This window comes from Camelus ferus, chromosome 28 (genome assembly GCF_009834535.1).
Source record: "Camelus ferus isolate YT-003-E chromosome 28, BCGSAC_Cfer_1.0, whole genome shotgun sequence".
NCBI classification, from domain to species: Eukaryota; Metazoa; Chordata; class Mammalia; order Artiodactyla; family Camelidae; genus Camelus; species Camelus ferus.
In genome coordinates this window covers 1,271,244-1,281,601 of record NC_045723.1, presented here as the reverse complement: position 1 = coordinate 1,281,601, position 10,358 = coordinate 1,271,244, and the positions used below count along the sequence as shown (strand labels likewise).

The following is a 10,358-nucleotide window of genomic DNA, read 5'->3' as shown; positions in this document are numbered from 1 at the left end:
CTTTTACCATTCCTCTCTTCCTAGCCTCTTCCAGCTCCACGAGTGGTTTTGTTTTTTTGAGTTTTATTTGTGAACTCAAAGGATTCTGTTTTTTACCTCCCCGCCCCCAGCCCCCCAACACACACAGGGCGTCATTTCTTAGCAATTTCACATTTTTGTCTCTGGCCCTTGTCTTCTGTCTCCTCCCTAGTCTGACCAGCCCACTGCTCCCAGCAGCCTCTCTCTCTCTTTCTAGAGGCAGGGGGATTATGGGAGGTGGAGTAGGGGCCAGCTGGACCTTTGAATCTGACTTGGAGGCCTCCCCCCTTACCCAGGAGCCCTTGCCAGCCTGCAGGTAGGGGGTCCTTCCTGACATCTACTTGTTGCAAGGGTGGCGAGTATCACCCTGCTTTCCTGGCCCCGGCACCTACCCCTCAGCCAGCCCGAGTGTGTGGGGGGAGTGGACACCCCCAGCTAAAGCACAAGCACCTTAGTCGCACCTCCCCTGCCCCTTCATCCTGGCCTAGACACCCCACCCCAGCATCAATCCCAAAGCACAATATCCTGGGTCACTTGGCAAGCCGCCGGGACAACTGAGGCCCAGGGGTGGGCTAGGGCACCAGCCAGACCCCAAAAGGAAGCAGGAGTCCCCAGGCGCTCCCCTCTTTCCAGGCCTTAGCGGGGGCCAGCTCTCTGGGACTGGGGTCTTCTCCCTCCCAACCCCCTTGCCATGGGCAGGCCCCTGCCCAGCCCCTCCCTGCCTAGTCCTCGGGTGGGGCTCGCCCCTATTCCTTCTCCAAGCTCCTGCAGCACTGGGTGGGTGGCAGAGCCCTCTCATTTCAGGAACCCCAGGAGGTGCCCCGGGACTGTGTGTAGAGGGGTCTGGGGGGGGGGTGAGGGGTGGAGAGAGGAGCTGGGCAGGGGTGCAGGGGAGGAAACTCCTCACCAGGAGAGCCAAAGACAGGGTTGTGCCTTACCCCAGGGGCCACCCCTGCACCCCCCCCACCCTGCCCTCCCTGCTCCTTGGCCGCCTGCTGCTTTTCTTTCCCCCTTCCCCGCCCTGCCCAACCCTGAGCTGCGTGGACCCCCGCCCCGGGCAGCCAGGAAGGAGCATGAGTGGAGGATCACTGACCAAAGCAAAAACGACTGTGGGGGGGGCCCCTCCGCCTCCCCCGGCCGCCCATTCACCCGCACCTCTTCCACGCAGGACAGATGGCCCGCCCTCCCTGCCCTGGGCCGAGCCCCCCTCCCCGGGCCCTAAGTGAGAGAGCACATTAACTACTGTAAGAAGAGGAGCCGTACTGGGAAATGTGAACCATGAGAATATCAGTGATGCTGATGAGGAGAACAAACTAAACGCCTTCGTAACAAAAAAAAAAATAAAAAAAGAAAAAAAAGAAAAAAAAAAAAAAAGAAATACACTAGAGAGCGAAGGACCCCAAACTGGACTGACAGAATGAGACGCTGATTTTAATCGGTAGCAGGAGCTTACAGAACATTTCAAGATTCCAAAACAGCTTCATTAAAAGACTTGTTACAAAAGGATAAAGAAAAATTAAAGGCTAAGGACAAAAAAGGTGCCTAAAAACAATGACAGGACAGACGTGACGACGGCTGTGACTCTCACTGCCCCACCCCCGACCCCTTTTCACCTGAGCGCTCACATTTGCCTAATGCTCCGTCTGAGATGCCTTTCCACTCCAAAGAGACTCTCAGACAAATGGCACTTAACATATAACTACCCAAGGTTGCGGACGGAGCTCCTCAGGTGTCCTTCACCCCTTGGGCAAAGACTGAACTAAGAGCGGTAAAAGAATTTTCTAAACCTGGGGAGGAATCCCCAAGGTTGTTTTTTTTGGAAGAACATAGTCCTTCATCTGGGCCTGTGACCCTGGGCTGCCAGGGTCTTCGACAGCTTGTACACGTGCTGGTAGGACCTGGGGGAGCCCCAGACGGATGCAAGAAACAAATGGCAAAACCCCAAGGATGATATTCCACCAACGGGCTCACTAAACAGGAACCGACCTTTCCCAAGCCATCCCTAGTCTTTCCTCCCTCACTGATTTCATCTATCACACAGTCATGTGGACAAAGATGAATCTGTGGCAGACTTTGCAGCCCATTTGGAAGCTCTTCTTATGGTACCTGGGGCTCCATACAGTACACGAGGCCAGTCAGCCTGCTCCAGCTGCCCTCTTTGTACGTGGATTATCTCGCAAGATTCAAGGATTGATAAAAAGGCAGATAACCGGTGAGGAGGACACAGGCCTGACTACAGCTGAGCACTCTGTGAGGCGCTGGAAGCATCTGATTGCAAAATACTTTCACATTTTCTGTTTATGACTAAGTTAGACAAGAACAGTGTTTGCTCACGCCCATGACGGTACTGAGTTCAGCTGCTGAAAACTCCTACAATGAAAAACAAGTGCGATGATAAAGTCTTTCTAATTAAATGCTTGATGGGCTGATAAACCACCAACATCTGGTATCATTAAATACAGTTCTTAAACCTCAAACATCACACACCTGGAATGAATGGAGCAAAACTCAAAGCTGTGATTCATTCTCTAGGCTTGTTCTCACCATCTCTTGGTGAAGAACATCCGTCTCACAGACCAAGCAGCCAACTAAATGCACCAGCTGGTTAGGTTAGGCCACCGAGAACGACTTACTACCTCGGGTTCCAATGGTTTTCCCAATCAATACCACCAATATGCCCCACAGGGACCACTGCACACACTGGTTTTTTAATAGATAACTCCCAGTCTGATCATCATAAAACTCCTTTTCAAAACAAAAACAAAGATAATCTTTAGGTTGATGTTGGAGAAAAGCTGGTTAAACACTTACATCCCATCCCCGTCTCCTTCTCCCTGAATATTCTCCCAGTATGTTTTCCTGGCATAAACAGATAACCCACTTCAAGCAGCTTTTCAATGTCTTCATGTATCAGTGGCTGGACGGTGACCTCAAATTTACTGATGGGCCTAATTTCTAATGTGCGTCTGTGTAGAAAGATGACGGTTTCCTAAATGCTTCACATCCACTGAATTAATGAGACAGGGTTACATTTTCAAGGGATCCTTTGCACTATTCCGGCTGCGTTCTTAACACCTCAACCCACATACAGGCTTAGCTCCCTTTATCGATTCTTCACTGCGTGTGTGTAAATATATATCCTCCAGTCAACTATACCGTCTTCAGATTTTTCTATATCCAAGATACACCTTCTTGTATTTGATATTCATTTGATTACAACATGCAATTTACATCTGAGCTACTGCAGGCCACAAAACACAGCTCTGTCCGGTTCCATGCTACTCTCGGGGAAGGACTAACGTCGGCCCCTGCACTGGACAACTTCACAGACAACGTCACAGTGACACACAAAACCCAAGCACATTTTCGATTAGCCTGTCCTCTGAGAAATATGCTTTCAGATAAAAATGTGATTTCCCTCTTACCATCCACCCACCAAAGCATGCTGTCCCCATCCAGAGCCGCAAGACACTTTACTAGGAACGAGTCTTCTTTCGTGCAAAACCTAAAGCACTTGTCTCCCATCCTGGTTGTCCCCTGTTATCAGTGAACTGCACACCAGAAGCATCTGTTTCAAAGAGATTTTCTTGGGTTGTCTGCCAACCACAGGCTCCCTTCAAATTTCAGGCTAACCTTGTACAGAGTCAGAGTCCAGCAGGCAGACTTTTACCTTTTGAGTAGGAGTCAGTGTCTGCTAAGTGTTCCATTCTGTGGCCCTAACCATGTGCATTTTACAGAGCAGGACGGATGGAGGCTACTCCTCCCTGCCTGGCACTCCTCATAAAAATGCAACAGCTTCCAGAAACCCTCACAGAGAAAGTCAGTTATTTCTCTCCCTGCTGGTAACCAGCTCCTGCCGACTATTCATCTTACGCGTGATGATGACTAATATTCGCCGAATGGCGAGCAGACGGTCCTTGAGCGAGACCATGCCCAGGATGGCCAGCTGAGCCTTCCTCTCCAGCGGAAGCACCGCCAGGATCCACCAGGACCAAGCAGGACCGCTAGGATTGCTCTGCAAAAGAACGGAGAGGAAAACACAGCGTGATCACCTAACACACAGGCCTGTTCCCCCAACAGCCTTTTGTTTCACTGACCGACACATGAGCAAGAATTAAACGCCACCTTTTAGTTCAGGTCTGATTCATTCAGCCCTCAGAACTCAAAAGTTCACTCTCATGCTCCACATTTACAGGTAGGGAAATGCAGAAAAGGAAGAATTTGCAAAGAGAAGCATCTTTCAGAGGGAGACTCGATGAATTCGTCACTCCTGTCCTGTCCTCTCAAAGCTCTGGTTCAGAGCATATGACCAGCCAGAGGAGGGGACCGCGATTTTTACCTCTTTTTCAATGTTGTTACTTTTTTTTTTAAGTTTTAGATATGGTATATAAAGCATAATATTTATAAAACCAAAGTAGTATGTATACAAGTTTGAGTGTTACAAGATAAATCTTTTCTTTTGGGGGGGGGAGGTAATTAGGTTTCTTTATTTATTCTTTGAGGAGGTGCTGGGGATTGAACCCAGGACCTCATGCACGCTAAGCATGTGCTCTACCACTTGAGCTATATCCTCCCCACAAGATAAATCATATAATAAAGTCAGTGTGACAAACTTACTTATATATGAAACATCTATGTATATGAGGCATTGCTAAACATATATAAGGAGTTATTATTATGTGTGTATATACACACACACACACACACACACACACACACACACAATTATGCTACCTGACAGTCTTTATCTCACATAACCAAATGCTTCTGGATTGAGCTCTAAGCCAAAGTTGTTCTCAATATGCCTGGCACTGGAACCAACACATCCAGGCCTCCTTGCTTCCACTGTCTTGGCTTCTCCTCCATCCCCACTCCAAAAGTATGCAGAATCCAATCTGGGAACTAGGGAGGGTGGCTCTGGAGTCAGCTTAGGGTGCAGTGGATTCTACCGAGAGACTAGGACTGACACTGAGGCCCACGCCCAGGGCAGCCCCGGTCCCTGTGAGGGAGGCACCTGTGTTGGACAAAAGGGCCTTCTCTATAGTTCACAGCTCCCTTTCCCTCTTCCTCTTACAGACCAGGGAAAACTTGGCAGCATGCTGACTGGGAAGGGCCACTGCATAAAAACACCTCCCATGTGGGACCTAAATCCTCTGTGGTAGGCAGACAAATGGTCCCCCAAAGATGTTCAACCCCAATTCCCAAAACCTGTGACCATCGCAACTCCTATGGCCAGAGGGACTTAGCAGACGTGACTGAGTGAGGGACCTTGAGATGGAGAGATTATACTGGTTTTTCCCCATGGGCTCAATCTCATCACACAGGTCCTTCAAGAAGAGGGCTTTTCCCAGCTGCAGTCAGAGGGAGACTGACTATGAAAGAACAGTCAGAGACACAACGCTGCTGGCCTGGAGGATGGAGTAAAGCCAGCAGCCTCCGAGCTAGAAAGGTGAGGTGGTGGACTGTCCCTCAGACCCCTCAGAAAGGAACCAAGTCTTGCCATCATCTTGACCTCAGCCTGGTGAGACCTGTCAGACTTGTGACCGCCAGAGCTGCACGATGATAAATGTCTGTTGTTTTAAGCCCCTCATTAGTGTGATGTGTTACAACTGGAGATTTACTTGGGCTAATAAGCAAAAATTCCTAGAAAAAAATGATTCATCTCTTAACACAAGTTAATCTCATCGCCTTGCTTTCTGCATCTGGACCACGAGACAGAGGAGGAAGACAGGTTATAACAGAGTTGGGCGTTAGGAAGGACTCAGAGGCGATTTAAGGCGTAAAGCACTGTCCTGAGTTTGTAAAAGACAGAACTCAAGTGCAGGTAAAAGACAGAAGCCCTCAAGAGACAGAAAAAGAACATAAAAAAACGGATGGAAAAAATACAAAAGACATTTATTTCATCCTACCCTCAACCTGTGAGACCCAGCCCTGCTCCCCACTTTCTCCAAGACAGGTGAGCACAGACAGTAGGAGGAACTGGACACTCTCAGCCACAAGCCCAAACCATCCCTGCCTGGTCCCGTCACCCCAGTGCAGGGAGGGGAGTCACCTGCACTCAGAATCTTCACAGACCTGAAGCCCATGCCTCACTTAAGAATGAACATCACGGAAAGCACTCCCAGGAGCGTGGAAAGAAGCCCACAGCAATGGGACAGAGGGCAAGGAAGTCCAACACCTGCTCTTTAGGCACAAGGCAATACTATGTGCCAAACACGGAGTGTTTCCACCAGTGTACCGCAATCACTACCAAATCTTCCATGTTGGGGAGAGGGGAACAAAAGCTGACAACCGATCAGAATAAACTGATTTCTGATAGAAAAGAAATTACCTTTGTGTAGTATTCATTGGAATTAATTTTGCTCCCAAAGGCACAGGCTACCATGCTAGGTGCTTCTGTGGACTGTTCATCGATGAACTGGTTCACACACGACCATAACAGAGCCAACAGCATGGTAGGTACCACCAAGTTTTCCCTCAGCACAATGAGTCTCCGCACAGGACAGTAGGAGATAACACAAAAGGAAAAAGGACAGTGTACCTGAGGCTCCAATTCCCTGTCTGGCATTAACCCAAAATGGCTTAGAATTTGTTCTTTCATGTGGTCCTGAAGTGAAGTAAACCAGGACACGGACTGCTGATAAACTGAGTCATGCAGCGTGGTGAGTTCTTCATACTCAGAACCTTCCACCTGGTCAAGGAGGGAGAGAGAGAGGACCTTCTCAACAGCTCATCGTTACATACGCGTTCATCACAAAGGGACCGCGGACACACCCGCTCCGTGGGCTCCCGGCTTTCAGTACTTGGACAGCTCATTAGTGCTTTATGAACACGACACCCACTCAACCCACAGATCTGCACTCTTTTAACACGGTGGAGACCCACCTACCCTCTCTGTCCACCTGTGACACCCAGATTTTTCTCTTCATTTAAGTACATACACAATGTGATTATGAATAATTTTCACTGGCCACATGCAATCCAGTATTTGAGATATACCATAATTCATTTCCCTCTCCTGGAAGGATCCCTCCACCCTCTTTCCAGTCAATTACAGCTCCTTCCCTGAAACCACTCTCCAACCTCCGTCCCCTGGGACTCATTATGCCCGTCCTTGGAGGTACATAAATTAAGTCATGCAGCATGTGTTCTGTGCTCCTGGCTCAGGAGAGAATGTTTTGGCAATACATTCAAAGTTGTCCTGAGTGTCAGCAGTTCACTTCTTTTCATGGCCAGGTTGTCCCACTGACTGAATCACTACAACCTATTTAACCATTCACCTGCTGCTGGACATCTGGCCTGTTCCTGGTTTGGGGCCACTGATGAGTAAGACTGCTTTGAACGTAACTGAGAATCCTTCCAAAACATTTTGTTAATCTGCCATAATAATACATGTTCTGATGTTTCTACTAGACATGTAAATAATTATTCAGGGGTAAGAGATCCAAACTGTTAATATTTAGCTTTAGGAGGTATTTATAAGCACTGCTGTTTTATATTACGTCTCATCCTGAGCCGATACCAATGTCCAGATCAGGGATGAACAACCACTTTCAAGTCAAACCCCGTTCACTGTATCTGTAACTAGCATTTTATTGGAAACAAATTGTGCCGATTCATTTGCACAATCTGTGGCTCAGACAGAGCCGCAGAGCTGAGGGGCTGTGACAGAGACCACATGACCTGGGAAGCTGAAGTGTCTACTGCCCTTTACGGACATCTGCCAAGCCCTGGGGACAGAACATAACAACAGTGACTCATAAACACATTCTGCAAAGTGCAGAAGTAATTTTTTTCAGGAAAGGATTTTTCCACCAGCTCTAATTCAGGTAAAAATCCAGCGAGATAATAAATAACTTACATGCTGAATTAAGGGGGAAATAAGCAATACTGTCAGTAACAATCGGACCAAGTGTTCCCACAATGCAGAGGGAGACAGGTGGCGGACCTCGACGGCACAGACACCGGTGAAATAAACCTCACCTTCTCATCCTCAAGATACTCAATGTCCGCTGTGTTGTAGCCATCTCTGTGACGGTGGCTTAAAACTCGGAACCGGCTAATCCCAACGGCATCCACGACCGAACTCCCATCAGGAAACGTTCTGACGTCCTTTATCTCCAGCATACAACCATACTCCGAAATCCTGGCAGGATAGTCAGGAGAAATAACCGTGATTTCCTCAAAAAACTAAAAACAGACTTACCAAAGGATCCAGCAATCCCACTCCTGGGCATGTATCCAGAGGGAACTCAAATTTGAAAAGACACATGCATGCCAATGTTCATAGCAGCACTATTTACAATAGCCAAGACATGGAAACAACCTAAATGTCCATCAACAGGTGACTGGATAAAGAAGTTTTGGTACATTTATACAATGGAATACTACTCCGATAAAAGGGAATAAAATAACGCCATTTGCAGCACCATGGATGGAACTTGAGATCATCATTCTAAGTGAAGTAAGCCAAAAAGAGAAAGAAAAATACCATACTCATATGTGGAATCTAAAAAATAAAAATAAGAAAAAAGATGACACTAATGAACTCATCTACAAAACAAACAGATTCACAGACACAGTAAACAAACTATGGTTAGTGTGGTAAAAAGGGTGGGAAGCGCTAAATTTGGGAGTTTGAGATTTGCAAATATTAACCACTATGTACAAAAATAGATTAAAAAACAAATTTCTTCTGTCTAACATAGGGACCCATATTCAATATCTTATAATAACCTCTAATGAAAAAGAATATGAAAATGAATATTTTCATTTATTCATTGTATATATATATACACAAAACAGGGACATTATGCTGTACACCAGAAACTGACACATTGTAACTGACTATACTGCAGAAACATGCAAAAAATAAAATAAAATAAAATAAAATGCAGGAAGGCCTTCCTTTTCCCCTAGATAAAGCCTGGATCTTAAAGGACAAAGAGCCAAACAAAAGAAACAGCATCTCTACGCTGTAGCAGCAGGGTTATGTTCTCCAAGAGACACCAGCAGCTGATTCCTCCTGAAACATGAAACCTACTGGTGTGGGACAGCGGCAAAGGGCCGGCAGGGAAAGGGCACATTCAAACCAACAGGGGTGGGGAGAGATGGACCGTAAATGTGGCTCCTCAGCCCCCCAGCCCCCAGCCAAGGCACCGTCCCCAAGAGCACAAAGCCTGCTGGCCTGGACCACTCAGACTCTGCTCCCCACAAACCGTTTCCACCAATCCCAGCCGAGGCTGCCCCTTCAATGTGCTGCTACGGAAAGTGGTCCACAGCCACTGTCTTCGCTCCCTTTCTCCCCTTCCCACTGTTACACTGACACCACCCCAAGTGCAGTCACAAATGACGCTGGCAGACCCTGTTGACCTGTCGCTGACCCAACACCATCTCCTGGCCCCCTTTCGCCCTCCCTGACCCGTCCCCACCTTCACAGCGTGCTTCCTCCACGGGTCCTGGACACACTGGGGGCCCAGGCTGGCACCCTGGACCACCTGTACCTTCACCCCGAAGCTCTCCCATGTGATCTCACCCGCAATCACGGCATTAACTGACCCCCATATCTGGACGTGCCAACTACGTGCCCAGTATCACAGAGAGCAAGTTACCACGTGTACTCAAGTAAGCCTCACAAAAACATAGAGGCTTACAAAAATTAAACAGCTTACCTAAGGGCACAGTAAGCATCAGATCCGAGATCTGAACCCAAGGCTCTGACTCTAAAGTGAACGAACCACCTCACCACACAGCTTCAAACTAATTAATGATGAGTGACAGCTCCGAAGTTACACGCCTGCAGGGAGCTGCAACACCTCTGCCTAGAAGGCCGATAAAATGCACTCTTCCTGCCTATCTAAGGGGACTCTTATCCACAGCATGGCAGGGAGGTCCCCTTCGAAGGAGGACTTGTTGCCCCAGGTCCCAGCTGACGGCCTGCAAAGGTCAGCTCCCCCGAGGTCTGTCTCAGCCGCAGAGCCCGTGCCTGGCGTGAGCATCTCGTCTGGTCTGCGGACAGGCACCTGTGAGGGGCTGCAAACTGCAGCTCCCAGGGGCTCTAGGCTCTGTTTGTCCACGAGGCCATCAGAAATTTGTCAAAAAGAAAAAAAACATTGGCTGAATCCTCCCTCACACCTTCTGTCTCCTCTGCCTGGGCTCTTGTCTACTCTCTCCCTGCAGGACCAGTCTTTCCTTGGTTACCCTGAGCAACCTCTGCCTTGACAGGTTGAAGAAACTTACGTTTGGCAGTTCATCTGCAGTAAACCTCTTAGAAGTGTAACATCCTAAACTTGTTTTTTCACTTGGCTTATGCTGATGGTGATGAATCGAACTTGAATATA

At 48.1% G+C, this 10,358-nt stretch overlaps 1 protein-coding gene across 4 annotated transcripts in view; it reads right to left on the bottom strand.

The window, feature by feature from the left end:
- Positions 1 to 1,428: 1,428 nt before the first annotated feature.
- The window catches only part of LONRF2 (LON peptidase N-terminal domain and ring finger 2), a 32,203-nt gene continuing 23,273 nt past the window's right edge, over positions 1,429 to 10,358 (bottom strand). For all 4 annotated transcript variants that reach the window (XM_032469513.1, XM_032469514.1, XM_014565164.2 and 1 more), the window contains 3 exons: positions 8,002 to 8,164; positions 6,560 to 6,709; positions 1,429 to 4,033 (listed from right to left, as the gene is read on the bottom strand). In XM_032469513.1, the coding sequence (XP_032325404.1) occupies positions 3,839 to 4,033; positions 6,560 to 6,709; positions 8,002 to 8,164 (508 nt within the window). In that variant the 3' untranslated portion in view covers positions 1,429 to 3,838. The remainder of the gene's footprint in view (positions 4,034 to 6,559; positions 6,710 to 8,001; positions 8,165 to 10,358) is intronic.